The sequence below is a fragment of the Syngnathus scovelli genome, chromosome 15 (assembly GCF_024217435.2).
Source record: "Syngnathus scovelli strain Florida chromosome 15, RoL_Ssco_1.2, whole genome shotgun sequence".
NCBI lineage: Eukaryota > Metazoa > Chordata > Actinopteri > Syngnathiformes > Syngnathidae > Syngnathus > Syngnathus scovelli.
In genome coordinates this window covers 2,502,133-2,516,609 of record NC_090861.1, presented here as the reverse complement: position 1 = coordinate 2,516,609, position 14,477 = coordinate 2,502,133, and the positions used below count along the sequence as shown (strand labels likewise).

General features: G+C 49.1%; 4 protein-coding genes across 7 annotated transcripts; 1 reads left to right on the top strand and 3 right to left on the bottom strand.

Annotated features, from left to right (window-relative positions):
• Positions 1–188: 188 nt before the first annotated feature.
• Positions 189–1,755, bottom strand: LOC125981900 (uncharacterized). Of its 2 annotated transcripts, XM_049741965.2 has the most exons (4): positions 1,661–1,755; positions 1,270–1,542; positions 890–1,192; positions 189–816 (listed from the first exon to the last, which is right to left on the bottom strand). In XM_049741965.2, the coding sequence occupies exons 1-4, from the start codon at positions 1,685–1,687 to the stop codon at positions 343–345; spliced, it is 1,077 nt and encodes a 358-aa protein (XP_049597922.1). In that variant the 5' UTR covers positions 1,688–1,755; the 3' UTR covers positions 189–342. The 2 variants fall into 2 exon arrangements, with proteins under 2 accessions (XP_049597922.1, XP_049597921.1); XM_049741964.2 differs by lacking the exon at positions 1,661–1,755 and having other exon boundaries at positions 1,270–1,581.
• A 359-nt stretch (positions 1,756–2,114) lies between these two features.
• Positions 2,115–5,478, top strand: rabgef1 (RAB guanine nucleotide exchange factor (GEF) 1). The gene is made up of 9 exons (XM_049741957.1): positions 2,115–2,265; positions 2,901–3,080; positions 3,249–3,448; positions 3,592–3,758; positions 3,841–3,922; positions 3,994–4,126; positions 4,191–4,282; positions 4,373–4,629; positions 4,743–5,478. The coding sequence occupies exons 2-9, from the start codon at positions 2,902–2,904 to the stop codon at positions 5,118–5,120; spliced, it is 1,488 nt and encodes a 495-aa protein (XP_049597914.1). The 5' UTR covers positions 2,115–2,265; position 2,901; the 3' UTR covers positions 5,121–5,478.
• On the bottom strand, positions 2,872–10,151 carry kcnj6 (potassium inwardly rectifying channel subfamily J member 6). Of its 3 annotated transcripts, none has more exons than XR_007486191.2 (4): positions 9,929–10,151; positions 7,346–8,266; positions 6,083–7,028; positions 2,872–2,952 (listed from the first exon to the last, which is right to left on the bottom strand). XR_007486191.2 is itself a non-coding variant. In XM_049741958.2 (3 exons), exons 2-3 carry the CDS (start codon positions 8,241–8,243, stop codon positions 6,712–6,714), a joined length of 1,215 nt encoding a protein of 404 aa, XP_049597915.1. In that variant the 5' UTR covers positions 8,244–8,266; positions 9,929–10,151; the 3' UTR covers positions 5,444–6,711. The 3 variants fall into 3 exon arrangements, 1 of the variants encoding a protein (XP_049597915.1); XR_007486192.2 differs by lacking the exon at positions 2,872–2,952 and adding an exon at positions 3,199–5,030; XM_049741958.2 differs by lacking the exon at positions 2,872–2,952 and having other exon boundaries at positions 5,444–7,028.
• Positions 10,152–10,261: 110 nt separating this feature from the next.
• On the bottom strand, positions 10,262–14,430 carry kctd7 (potassium channel tetramerization domain containing 7). The gene is made up of 4 exons (XM_049741966.2): positions 12,265–14,430; positions 11,707–11,876; positions 11,352–11,530; positions 10,262–11,247 (listed from the first exon to the last, which is right to left on the bottom strand). Exons 1-4 carry the CDS (start codon positions 12,592–12,594, stop codon positions 10,865–10,867), a joined length of 1,062 nt encoding a protein of 353 aa, XP_049597923.1. The 5' UTR covers positions 12,595–14,430; the 3' UTR covers positions 10,262–10,864.
• Between the last annotated feature and the right edge of the window lie 47 nt (positions 14,431–14,477).

The window sequence follows — 14,477 nt, the reverse complement described above, 5'->3', positions numbered from 1 at the left end:
GTGACGTATGTTCACAAAATAAAAGGGGAGGAGCTCAGCGGTTTCCTTTTCTTCTAACTGAATGAAATAGTTTCGATTCTAAAAAAATAATTAAAAGGCGTAGGATAGCACATTAAGTAATAAAATGTACTCACTGTCACCTATGGGCAATCTTATGACGCTGTAGTTCCAAAACGTAAAAAAAATAATTTCCCCAAAATATTCAACATTTTGTTTTCTTTTTATAATTTACATATTGACACACACAAAACAACACATGCGACGATGACTAAAAATTAAATACATAAATCTGTTTTACCTCACATTGTTGTATGTGTATGATAGCAAAAACGGGGTTTGCTCCTACTTAAACGGTTCCAGACCCGTCTCGTCTGCGCTGAGCTCAAAAGCATCCTCTTGTGTGAGCAGTCGTTGGAAGACTTTTTTGGGGTGCAGGAAAAAGCTTCTGCTGTGCTCCAGGTCTTGCGCGTTTATGATGCGCGTTACCAGAGCTTGCTGGATGGCCGGAGACTCGCAGGGGTGATGCCACACGCCGTGACTGACGTTTCGGCCCGGCTCGATGACCAGCAGGCCCTCTTTGTGTGTTCGACAAATGCCGTCGTGGCTCGTCTGGTCGAGAGTCTTCGCTTGGCTGATGTTAAAGGAGAGCTCACTGGAGCAGGTTCCGTTACCATGATGCTCTGCTGGTGATGCTGCGGTCTCCTGAATATTCCTGTGGAGGTAGACAGTGTAACCCTGCAGCAGATGGTTTAATGCCGTCTTGTAGGACAAACGAAGAGACTCTGCCGACCCAGTCGGCACCGAATGAAGACGAACCTGCTCAAGCAAAAGAGTGTAACGTGAGACTACCAGGAAGACAGTAAAAGCATTTTTGAAAAGGTTCACTGACCTGGTGTATCCTCATGTGAAGATGAAACGCAGCTCCGGTCAGCCACTGCTGCATGGACACAGAACTCATCCTCTTCTTCTTGGTCATCCTGTGATAATGGTCCAACATTTCCAGATTCAGCCAATTGTCGTAGATCTCCGTAGTCTCGGCCATCAGTTCCTGGTCGTTGGCCAGACCCGGGATCAGGCTCAGGTAGTTGTGCGCAATACGGCCGATTCGTGAAGAGACTGCAATGCCAAAAATCTTTTGGGGCGGGCTAGTCAAGGGCGATTGGCCAGCCTCCACTGAAATGTTGCCTCTAACCTAATGAAGAAATAGAAAAAAAAAAAAAAAAAACTTGTGAATTTATCAGTCAACGTTACAACAAGTATGTTACGGACCTGTTGGGCGACATGATCCAACAGCAAGGACAAAGCCAGTGCGACCACACCGACGCCCCCGAGCGTGACCCTGCCGCCCGGCAGCTCTCGGTTGAGGCGGAGGCCCAACGCCGCTCTCTGCCCCTCACTCAAACTTCTCTGCAGCGAGGTGTACTGGTGCTGCAGTGCGGCCGCCGAGTCCAGAGACAGGAAGGAGCCTAGGACCGGGTCCAGCGAGATGTTCGGAACCGCGTTGGCGTCACGGGCCACCATGAAGAGTTCCTGGATGGTGGCCTGCGAGGGAAGGCACAACGTGGGGCCCAGCAGGATCATGGCTGAAGCTGACAGTGTGTGTGCAAACACAAGCTTGTTTTAGTCCGCAGTACCTGCGACCTTGTGAGTGTTTACTTACAGTCAGTGTCGCAAACCGGTCAGCCATTGGAACATCACATTTCCCCTTCTCTCCACAATGTGCATGTTCTCACCGAGTCTTGTGGTGACAAAACACTTTTGGAATGAATTCAGACAGCAAAATTGCTAAATAACTCATTTGAGATGTACAACATTGCACCAATTACCCAGTGTTTACTAGCATAATGAATATATTGTAATTGTAAAAAGAAAAACACACATCTAATGATAATTTGCTGAATTAAAATGACTCAACAAACCACAAACGTCAAACCACACGAGACAAAATCCAAACGAAGACACTCGGCTATTTCCGTCAATCACGTGGCCCGAATGTCGACGTTTTTTTTTTTATATGCCCCATGACGTCATTCTTAAATCCCTCCCTCTTGTCTGAAGGCTGATGGACCCAATAAAATAGGTACAATGGTGGATATTTTGCTATATTTATCGTCAAAAGGAGTACGCGATTTTATTCTGGAGATCGTTTAACTTTTCGACCGTATCACAAAGGAGAATCTCGAAGAAGCTTTTCGTCGTGTTCGGCAAAGTTGACCGCAATCGGAGCTGAAAGAAAAGAACATTTGTGCATCAAAAACTAAACAGGTGAGCATTTCACATCATAGATTTGTGATAAATTAAAATTTCACAGCTTGCAGTTCTTCTCTTAGTCGTCCAACACGGTTTGGCTGCAGCAAATGGGGCTAACGTTAGCGACATGCCACTGAAGGTGCATTTGCAACCCAAAAATGTTTATAGACGTTTAAATGCCGAAGTTAAAATGCAATGCGGACTAGAATGCAGGTCAGCACATGACAGCAAATTATAGCAATGCTTAAAGCCCAGCAAAATGGAGCCTCTTGTGTCTTAGGGTAGCATGAGGAGAGCATCTGTGTCATCGATCGTGCCCGCATTTTTTTGGGTTCACCGTGTACTTTCTATGATGCCCTTCCTTGTGGGCAACTTTTCGAAATACCAACTGATGAACCCACACTCAAACACAATGGAACCGCCGTCAACCAAAGTTCACACCCTGATACTCACATGCATACGTCACACGCCACCAGCAGGCCCCGCCCCTCAAAGAAACATGCATGGGCACAGATAGACATTTAGTATCCAGCCTGGTTTGATTATACTGAGATGCAGAGCATTTAGACAAAAGTAGCCCTTTGCCATGAGTTTATTTGTGTGCTAATGGTATTTTGACTTACCACCAAAAACCTTTACTTGTTTTGCAGCATGAGTCAGAAGACGGAGCGTCGCGGCATCCACGTGGACCAGTCGGAGCTCCTGTGCAAGAAGGGATGCGGTTACTATGGCAACGCGGCCTGGCAGGGCCTGTGCTCCAAATGCTGGAGGGAGGAGTACCAACGGGTGCGCCAGAAGCAGATCCAGGACGACTGGGCCTTGGCTGAAAAGTACGACTTGTGTATTATCATGAAATAAGTAAAATGCTGCGATGTACAGAATGTCCTCAGTTAGCATTGACTGCACTGCACCTCCAATCCATTAGGTGGCGGTAGTCAACAATACCGATTACATGTCATGTTGATTATTTTTTTTATTACGCTGTGGTATTGGACCAGGTTGCAGCGAGAGGAGGAGGCAGCCGCATACGCCAGCAGTCACGGTGCTCCGGCCCAGACCCAGTCCACGCCGCCTTCGTCCCAGTCCTCGCTCGGACCCTTTTCCAAGTTCGAGGAGAAGAAAACCAACGAGAAGACACGCAAAGTAACCACCGTCAAGAAGTTCTTCAGCTCATCATCGCGCAGCGCTTCCAAGAAAGGTAAAGTTGGAACCAAACGAGACAAAATGAAACGAGAACCTTCTAATATTTGATCAATTAATTATGGTCTGTGTAAAATGTCTTCTCGTGGCTCAAGGCTGTGCAGGTTTTTTTTCATGACCTTTTTTTTTTTTTGGCATCAGAGTCCCCGGAGGTGAAGGTGAGCAGTCCATCCGTGAGTCGCCATGCCAGCTTTGACTCGGACCAGGTGTCCAAGGACTTTGCAGACTTCTTGAAGAACCTGCAGCGGCCCGGACGTGAGATCCACAAGCAGTGCCGCAGCTTTCTGCTCAGCATGTCCAGCAAGAAGGTGTCCACTAAAGTCCCTCAGAGCAGCTTTGCAAATATGGCAGCCAGGATGCAAACACATTCCATAAACTGATTTGTTTCAGGAACTCAACGCAGAAGAAGTGTCGGAGTGCGTTCAGGACTTTTACCAGGGCCTGGCGGACCGGTTGATGAGTCACTTCAAAGGTGGGCCAAGACAAGGACATCATCTCCTCCGTCAAAATAAAAGCGTTGCGTGATTGCGGCGTTTCCGCCAGGTTCCTCGGAGTCGGTGGAGCAGGTGATGGACCAGGTGGAGAAGTACATCATGACTCGTTTGTACAAAAACGTCTTCTGCCCGGAAACCACAGACGACGAGAAGAAGGACTTGGCAATGCAGAACCGAATCAGGTGAGCGTGGCGCGTCTTGGGTTCTCGCCGGCGTCGGCCGTCTCAACTCAACTTTGCTTGGCAGAGCGCTCCACTGGGTCAATGTCCAGATGCTTTGCGTGCCAATGGACGAGGAGATTCCGGAAGCCTCTGAGAACGTGGTCAAAGCCATCACTGGTAACTTTTGGAATTTCTAAGTGTCTTCAGAGGAAAGAAGGTTTAGCTACGCTCTCCACAGCAGTCGTCCATTTGTTGTCCCCTCTCCAGACATCATCGAGATGGACTCCAGGAAGGTCCCCCGTGACAAGCTGGCGTGCGTGACGCGCTGCAGCAAGCACATCTTCGCCGCCATCGGCAGCACCAAGAGCGAGCCGGCGTCGGCCGACGACTTCCTGCCGGCGCTCATCTACATCGTCCTCAAGGCCAACCCGCCAAGACTGCAGTCCAACATCCAGTACATCACACGCTTCTGCAACCCCAGCAGGTTGATGACCGGCGAGGACGGCTACTACTTCACCAACCTGGTCGGTTTTCCTTTTAAATATGAAATAATTCCACAACACTGATCTCCAAGCCACTCCACAAAGACGAGCTTGTCAATGTTCTAAAGCGCCAACATCTGCTTGTTTTTACCCAGTGCTGCGCGGCGGCCTTCATCGAGAAGCTGGACGCCCAGTCCCTCAACCTCACCACAGAGGAGTTCCAGTCCTACATGTCAGGGCAGGCTTCGCCGCACTCCGACCGGAACCGCCCTGACGCCACCGACTCTCCGGCCCTCAACCCGGCGCTGGCCCAGCTGCGACGCAACCTCACCCTCTTGTCGGATCTGGACGGCCGCCAGGACACGCTGATGGAGGCGGCCCGCAATCTGCACGCCGAGCTGCTGTCCTGGTCCGAGAGCGTGCGGGGGGAGGTCAGGGACGTCCTGGAGAAATACCCGCTGAACGTGAGCCGGCCCGCCGACGGCGACGACCAGCTTGGCGAGCCTGCGGCGGACCGGCTCTTTGCTGGCTGACAAAATCCAAACACATCTGCTTGCAAAGGTCCACGCATTCCATTCAATACGCTTTTCAGTGTTTCGAAATTAAGTCCACTACGCTCACTCAAAACTGGACAAACTTGAACGAGGGCCCACCTTAACGCTGCTATTTTTTTTTTTTTTAAACTTATGACATTTTTAACTTTTATTTAAATATTAGCTGCATTTTAAAATGTTTTTAATACAACTACTTGAGGCTATACGGCTAGGCTACATTGCAAGACAAGACAAAACCCTCCTGGATAAATATCCAGCTGCTTCCTGACACAATAACACAAACTAACAAGTAAAAACAGAAATGCAATTAAAAGTTTATTTATTATTGATACTGCCATATTGTTTGGTAATGTGATTTTTTTTTTGGGGGGGGGTGGTGTTAAGAGGTTTGCTCTTATGTGCAAAATAGTGAAAAGGCGTTTTTTTTTTTTAAAGGGCAGGTCAAAGGTCATGGCTTTCTGCAGGAAGTGTCGAGTGCTAGAGAGAAATCGGAAAAGGGGCGGGGCCTAGAAGAAGAGGTGTCATTGGTTTTTCAAAGCGGAGATTGCGTTCACGATAAATCAAATACACCTTACAAGATTAATTCATGTTTGTACATGCGTTTGCAAACAGGGGACACCGCATTAGACACACCTGCACGCGCTAGTTGATTTACAATTTTGATACTTTTGCATTGCCTTTCTTTACAATGTGCAGCTGTACCTAATGTTTCCCGTTAGGATACATTTCTGGAAGGAGGGAGGAAAAAGGTGATCAAAGTTTTACAGACTGTATACAGTAAAGCCTTGTCTAGACTAACAAACGTCTCCAAATATGTTTGGAAATATGACCAAGTTCGTTCTTATTTGGGTGGCATGTCCACACATTGAAAAGACGAATGAAATATTGTGCTAAAAATGTCCCCTAAATGTGCTAATGCTCGTCCCACGAAGCTTGACTACCTGTAATATCTCGTCCAAGCACATCTGCTTCGATGGCGTCGCTTTCTTCTCTCTTTCCTTGCAATTGTCCAATCTTATTGTGTTCTAGACAAGGATGTTTCGCATATTCTTCAACAAAAGTTTGCATTTCATCATAAGCCCAACTTCTTCCCTTGCGTCTGAATGCAAGAAGCCATTTTGTCCAGCCCGTAAATCACATGATCACCACCTCGTCTCTTATTGGCCAGACTACAGCAAACATGTTTTGTTTAATAAACACGTCCAAATAATTCCAAACAAGCTGTCGTTCATTTCACCAAAAGCTTAAAAACAATTCGAGCACGTTTCTAAATATTTAGAAAGAGTCGTTTGCGAGCGTAGGCAAGGCTTAAGTAAGGCGTAGATTATGTACAAGCCAAAGCTAAACCAGCGTATTAGTATCAAACATCTGCCAAATATTCACACGGCAAACCCGAGAAACCAAATGGAGTCCAAAACATATTATGTACAAAAATACTTAATATGCAAACGTCCCTATAGGAATATCGGAATAGAAAAAATAAGAGGGATCTGGCGGTCGGTGAGACTTGAACTCGTCGCCTTGTTTTCTCACCAACGACCAGATCGTGGCCTGCACGAGCGTGTGTGCGCTACACTTTGGACTCGCTCTCAGCGTTGGCGACATCTCCGTTGCGCTCAGTCCGTGCGTCCTGGCGCTCGGGCTCGGGCGCCAGGCCCTGCTGGCTCAGCCTGCTTCCCATGGACCAGGTGAGGGGCAGACGGGCGCGGCCACTCATATCAGCCAACTGACGGGCGCTGCAGGTGGGCGTGTTGGTCTCGTAGATGTCGTGGAAGCTGTTGTAGTCCACCTCGTAGAAGCCGTCCTCCAGCGTGAGCACGGGCGTGAAGCGGTAGCCCCACTTGATCTCGCTGCTCACGTACGAGCTGCGGGCCTGGCACGTCATGCCTGAGGACAACGGAAAAGATTGGCGGTGATTGGACGCAACTTGGGGGTGTCAGTCTTTCCCTATCAGTTTTATTGCAGTTGCTCCGCCCACTCTCAGTCTATTTGTCTGCTCTTATCAGTCCGTCCATCACTCTCAAAGCGTCCATCAAGGGTTGTCATATGCTAATCTATTCGTCCGGCCATCTACTTATTATGTGTCATCAATCCGTCAGCCTCGACCTTTCAGTCATTCCGTCCGTCCGTCCGTCCAATCGACCGTATCTCTCAGTCAACCCCACATCGGACAAATGTTTTTCCCAAAGGGGCCGGCGACTTACCGGTGGCCTCGACCATGCCCTCCAAAATGACAACTATTTCCAGCTCCTCCTTGGCCAGGTGGGCTGGCGAGATCTCCCAGAAGGGACTGTTCTGGTTGATCTCGTGGCAGATGATGAGCGGGGACACGAGGAACAGCCTGTCGTCGCCCGTGTTGTAGCCCACGTTTATGTCCGTCTGGTTCAGGGGAATGAACTCGCCCTCCTTGGTCTGCTTGGACTTGATCAGCTTGGCCCGGATGGAGGCCTCCACGATGTGCGAGTTCCGCAGGTCCCCCACCCGGAACATCAGGCACAGGCGGCCGTCTCTCATGGAGATAACGGCGTTGGTGGAAAACACCAGAGTCTCGGCACGTTTCTTGGGCTGGGAGATCTTGACGAACATGCAGCCCACCATGAAGGCATTGACGATAGATCCCAGTACCGACTGAATCAGGAGCAGGAGAATCCCCTCGGGGCACTTGTCCGTGATAACCCGGTATCCGTAACCGATGGTTGTTTCCGTCTCGATGGAGAACAGAAAGGCCGACACGAAGCTGTTGAGATTATTGACGCACGGAGTCCAGCGGTCGTCCGCTAGGTGCTCCAGGTCCCCCCGCAGGTATGCGATGAGCCACCACATGAAGCCGAAGAAGAGCCACGTGACCGTGTACACCAGGACAAAGATGAAAAGGTTGAAGTGCCATTTGAGATCCACCAGCGTGGTGAAGATGTCCGTCAGGTAGCGATAGGTCTCACGCACGTTACCGTGGTGGACGTTGCACTTGCCGTCTTTCTGGACGTAGCGCTGGACCCTGCGGGCCCGGTCCATGGCCGCCAGCTGCTTGGGGAGATCCTTGCCGCCCGGCTTGGGCAGCTTGGACGCTTTGCTGATGGCCGGGCTCTCCACATCTTGCTCCATGGAGGTTTTGGATGGATTCAAGGCTGGGGAAGAAACACATTGGAAAATTTGGAAAACTATTTATCTGCTAATTGTACTTAATTTGCACGCCTGATTTCACGATATTATTATTGCCTCCCCCCCCCGAGCTTTTAGACGGCAGGAACAAACGACGGCGTTGAAGCTGTTGTGCACTCCATTCACAGGGGAATATTTTGAGCTTGAGCAGCCCTGGTATCCATGGCAACGCACGGCTCCATCTATCAAGTACTCACGATATAGCAGGAATGTTCTGTAACGGGCCACAGCATTGGATAACACGAGTCTCATTATTTTCAATAGGAAAAAGGCAGTGAAAAAATGTGCGGTGACAATTTAAAAATCGACTATAATCAAGTAATAAACTTGGGTAAAGTAAAATAATAATCCATGTTTATTAATCGCAAAATGTCGCATATAATTTCGAATAAATATCAGGCTGAATAAAATGAGACATTGCTAGCATATTAGCCGTAGCGGCTTTATTTAAAGAGGTCAACTTTTGCCCCATCAATCTTAAACTGCTTCAATCACCATGAATTAATCATCAAGTCTTTGAAAGTAAGCAGAGCACGTTAGCGTTTCGTTTTTGCTGAGTATACGAGAACCCGTGGGGCATTTCTACATACAGGTATTGCCGGTCGGCCTCCACAATAGGCGTCATTGTGCGGCGTCATAAAAAATCCGAAAGCTCGACGGAGCATCTGGCGGCCGTTGCTAAGCGACCATTGTTTGGGGATTGGGCTTTAGCAAACACAAAATGGGATTGTTTAAGCAGGTGTATGCCGCAATGGCAGTTACGCCATTTATTCTTGGATCCCTTTTTGAAATAAAATGAGATTCACAAGCCTGGTCCTCCACGTGAATTCGTTTGGACCATATGTCTCACACTGAAGGCCCCCCCCAAAGGCGTTCCATGTGTGACATATGGTCAGGGGGTGGCTATTCAAGACTTGAGTGGCGCTGTGACATGACACTGACCCATTTTCCTTTTCCATGTATAAAGGTCAGGAGACGCTGAGCGAAAACATCCTCACCATCAAATTAGGAGCCTTTGATATTTTTTAAATGAATTACCGGCCTGTCTGGAATTTCTAACTGGATGATAAATCAGGGCGCCAGATGAAAGGTTGCTTTTGATTAGGCTTGTTTTTAGCCTCTGACCTTTTACATGACTTCTCTACTGACCATTTTTATAAAATCACTCGAGTTGGACTGTTTGGAAAATTCCCCCGTGACCCCTTCAGGGACCCATAGGTCAAACGAGGTTGCAAACAACAGGAGCTCACGTTACTAAACAGGTTGAACTATTTGAGGTGGGGGTGGGGGGGGCTTGTACAGGAAGAGCCCGTTGTCATGGCGATGCAGGTGACCCACCGTACAAGTGCTAATAATACTAACAAGGATAGTTCTGCTAAATATTTACGCAAACGGCAGCACATGCGAGGGCTTGTATCAACGGAGGCCGCGGGCTGCCGGCAACATTTCCCTCCGCCCCCCCCCCCCCCTTTTTTTCCTCCAAGGAGCTCTCATCACGTCACGGAACGACCGCACACGTCGCCAGCATTAATAGCATCTTCGTCGAGTTATGCAACCCCCCCTTTTCTCGTCCGGCCGTGCCCTTTCTGTACCAAGACATTCATCACAGAAAAAAAAAAAATGTTTACCTGCAGCGAATGGGCAGCCCGGATAGTTCGCACTCGCTTCCTTCCCATCAGAATTTCCAGATTGATGCCGAGCGACTGCGTGGATGGTTTAGAAAGGTCCTTTTTGCTCTGCCTCCATCCTTCCTGCTGCTGCTGCTGCAAGGCTGCCAAGAGGGAGCTTGTTGGCCCCTCAGCCTCCTCCCACCACCACCGCCATCCCTCCTCCTCTTCCTCCTCCTCCAGCAGCAGCACTGGCAGGACCAGCCACCGCGGCCCTCCTCCTGGATGGGCGAGCGACACTGAACATTGGGGAGAGAGAAAGGCAAGAAAAGGCAGAAAAAACAGATACTTGGATGATTTTAAGAAGCGTTATTTTAATAAAAACACCGCCGCTTGTGCAACAAGGCATCCGTACATATATAGATATATTTTCTTCGATTTGTGTCAGTCATAAAATACAATACAAAGCAAAGAAAAGTGACGACTACAGCTTCCTAGAAGCCAAACTCTACTTTGGATAAGATGATTATAGAAACAACACAAGAAAAAAAACAATGTGGACATCAATGTAGTCTAGCGATGAGGTACAAAAGATATACTTTCTCGGCTACAATCACAAGGTGCTTCGACTTCATCAAGTACAAGGACGCAAGGGGGGGGTCCCGTTAGCTTAGCACAAAGCGCTACATCACAACAATTGCTTGTACGCACTATATTATTTATACAAAAAAAAGTGAAACGGCAGGCGGAATGCTTGAAATAAGAACGAGTGAAGTTCTAGAAGCAAGGATGAGCATAACAGTCCCGTCAGTCATCGGCAATGGGTTGAGGCTATCTAGATCAAGATTGTAGCTGATACATCCAAGCGGGAAAATGCGACAGTACAACAGCGGAGTTCGGAACATTCTGTAAAACAACAACCGAGCAAATGTGAAATGCTCATCCCTCCCGCCGCCCTCACCACCAAGTGATCTTGAACTCGTAGATGGGTCTCTTGCAGTAGTAATGGTTGACGAGGTGCTTGTCGCACACCCCGATGCACTGCTGCTCGGCGGCAATGCCGCGGCGGGCCAGGTCGCCCACGATGCAGTGCAGCAGGTCGTAGACGTCGGCCACCGCCTCCCACGGCCCGAAGGACACGTCCACCTCGCAGTGGTGCTCGAAAAGCTTAGCCTCGCCGCCCTCGCCGGTGCGCTCCAAGCGGAGCGAGTTGAAGAGCGGCCGCTCGTACGGCGTGATGGGCATCTCCTCCTTGTACACGCACACCTTCAGCTTAGCGAAGCGTGCCTTCTTCTGCGTGGCGCGCAGCTTGGCGATCTCCACGATCCGCTCCAGATTGTCTGCCGGCACAGAACGCACTTGATGGAAAGTGTGAAGAGGCTGAGAACTACATTTTGGTGACTTCTTTGGTGTGTCAAATATCAAATCAAAGCCTTGGCTCAACCTTTGTAGTAGGGAAGCAGGTCGAGAAAGGCCTGGCGCACTTTTTCTCCGGTGAGCGGCTGCGTGTCCTCCAGGCGTTCCAGCAGAGGAGCGATGGAGTAGTACTGCGCCTCGCGGTGCACCGCCCTCACACGCTCGCGCTGGGGCAGCTCGCCCTCTCGCAAGAAGTTCAGGATGTCCCTTCACCGCAGCGACAGCACATATAGTTGGAACTACTCAATCGGAACCACAAGTCACGACTTGTTTGAGTTGCGAGTCGTTTACGGCCTTTCCCCATTGTCTGTTAACATGCTAGTTGGCAAAGATTGTTTTCAGTCAACCAGTTCAGTTGCCTGAAATTTATAGGCGCAATTCACCCAAAGTAGGTGCCGTCGCGGTCGATGAAGAAGCGCCCGTCGGCGTCGCGCGGGATGTGGTGGCGCCCGCTGAACATGGCGGCCAGCATGGTGTCGTCGTAGCGGCGCAGCGTCGACAGCCGGGTGGTGAAGTGAGAGCCGCCCACGTTCAGACAGACCACCTCTGGAAGCTTCACCAAAAAAAAAAAAGGCACGCTTGATTGCTCATTTTGCAATACCCACAATTAATAGTGTCATTAACAGTTTTTGCACATTAATTATACATTCAGGAGGAATTTATGTTCAAAGAGTACTGGATATCAGTTGTGTGCAGGGCTTGTCCCCCAAACTAAGTGAACTGGGAATTAGTCTGTCGTGTTTAAGTCTATAATCAGCACTGTAAAGCACAACACTCATCACGTGACTAATTGTAGGCCAATCACAACGCAGCAGCTCAACTACACATTTTGCCAAACAGCTCGGCGCTTGGTGATGACGTCATAGGTTGCTTTTATTTGTGGAATTCTTGCAAACAATTGAAAACAAACTGTTTTGGTAAATGTCATTCTAGCGGACTACCTCCTGCTCCTGCTTGGCGTCCAGCGGGCAGCAGGCCGGCTTGGTCTTGCAGACGTTCGTCACTGCTGCTGCCGCCGCCGCCCCCGCCGGGGTGGTCGGCTTCCCAGAGTCGTCGTCGGCCATGGCATCGTTGGCTTTCTCGGCGTCACCAGCGGCCGAGAACACCACCATGACTTTGGGCAGCGGCAGCGTTCGCCGTTCCTGGATGAAGCGTCTCACCCGAGTCGTCGCCGCCGGCAGCAGCAGGGGGCTTCGGGATGGAGACTGTCGCTCCCCACCGCCGCCGCCGTCTTCGGAGCCGTTCGAACTGCTCGCGCCATTCTGTTGCATGCGCGCGGACTACGGCTGTCGAGCATCAACCACAACACTCCCTTCTCTGTTGACAACAGGTCGAGGCTTCTCGAACACGCCACTCTTTCATGCGGTTGCGGAACCGGTGTCATCCAAATCGACGTGAGGCCACGGCTACTAGCGCCACCTCTCGCCGACGCGACCACCTTATCGTCCCGCTCCTTACCTTGTCTCTTCCCGCGAGGAAGCGCGTTGTAGTGTTGGCTCGTGAGTGAACGATTCGTTCAAAAGAACGACTCTATTCAGTGGACGTGAGTGAACGAATCACTTCGTCAAGTTATTCGTTCTTCTTTCAGTTCATGACTTCAACCAACATGCAATGACGTAACTTATCCCACATCGTAGGTGTCGGTAATGCACATTGAAGCTGGTGCCACCTCGCCGTAAAGCAAAACGAGTACACGAACGAGTCAGTGAATTGCATTTCCCGTTTACCAACTTTACTTAATGGTTTGTCAGAGTGACGTCACAGACCAATTAGCCAATCAGGAGGTGGGGGTGAGGGCGGGTGTGGCACTTTTCACTTTCAGTTAAGCTCTGACCACGATTTTTCCCTAATGAAGTGACCTGTTATTAGGTACACCTGAAAATGGTGGTGTACCTAATGGAGTGTCCAAGTGACGTCACAGATCAAACAGCCAATCAGAAAGTGGGGGTGAGGGCAGGTGTGGCACTTTTCACTTTCGCTTTTTCCCCAATGAAGTGGCCTGTTATTAAGTACACCTCACGAGGTAAAAAAAAAAAATTAATTAATTAATGAAGAAAGTGTAGCGACGATTCGGTGAACGATTGTTTTGAACGACTCTTTTGAGTGAACTGATTGTAAAGATTCAGTTCACTTAAAAGAACCGGAATGGACATCACTAGCGCGTTGCCTCGTGACGTCATCATCTCCTGCCAGGGAGGGGAGGAGGAGGGTGTCTGCCCTGCCACTGCTCGGAGATGCTTGTTACTTCAAACAAATGAGCGTGGAGCTGACAATCTGGAGAAAAAGTTTGACTCCCATATCCGTTCGACAGCTCCATGCTTCGGTAACACAATCAAAGAAACATCCTGGCAGACAACCTGGCCTAAAAAGTCAGAAACTCTCCCTTCACTTGTGATTCCATCCATGTGCAAACATGAGTGGAAGATGATTCTGTTCCTTGTTTGCTCCCTAACATTCGTCAGAAAGTCGGCAAAAATGCAACAGCAGATGTTTGCCAATGTTGCATTTTAATTCAACACAAAGACAATTGGTCTGCTTGCATGTAGGACAAGAGAAAGGAGCAAATATCGATTGGAGAAAGGCCAAAATTCTAAAGACAATTTCAAGTCTCGAAGCGATTGATTAAATTAGTTGTTTGATAAGCGAAGAGTTGTTGATGACTTTTTGTACCTGTAAATGAGATTGATGAGATTTCAAGCTAATGTGACTTTTGGAAACAAAGGCCTTCAGGAGGAAGTGTGCTGCCAATCAAAGTAATGATGCTGGATTTGGCTCATTTCATGACTACAGCGGCTACATCCCGACGGCATCTTTAAGAGCTCTTCCTGCAAAAAAACAAAAACTCCATTCAAGAATTAAAAATCCATTGATTGCCCTACCCTAATCAATCCATTAGATTTGACAGCACATGCAACATTTTCTGGCCTCACTCATCTAGGGTGATTAACAAGCTGGCGTGCTAGGCTAGGCTAACGTAATAGTGGCGCCGGAGAGAGGGCGGAGCAATTAGCCACTCGGCTTCATAAATATACTCATTAAATATTGATTGGTGAGTCGAGTCCGTGTGACTGACGGCCAGGCTGATGACGGCGGCGTAGATGACGTCAGCAGCTCTTCAGGGAGGCGGAGCTGCAATGACAGAGATGTTACGTCA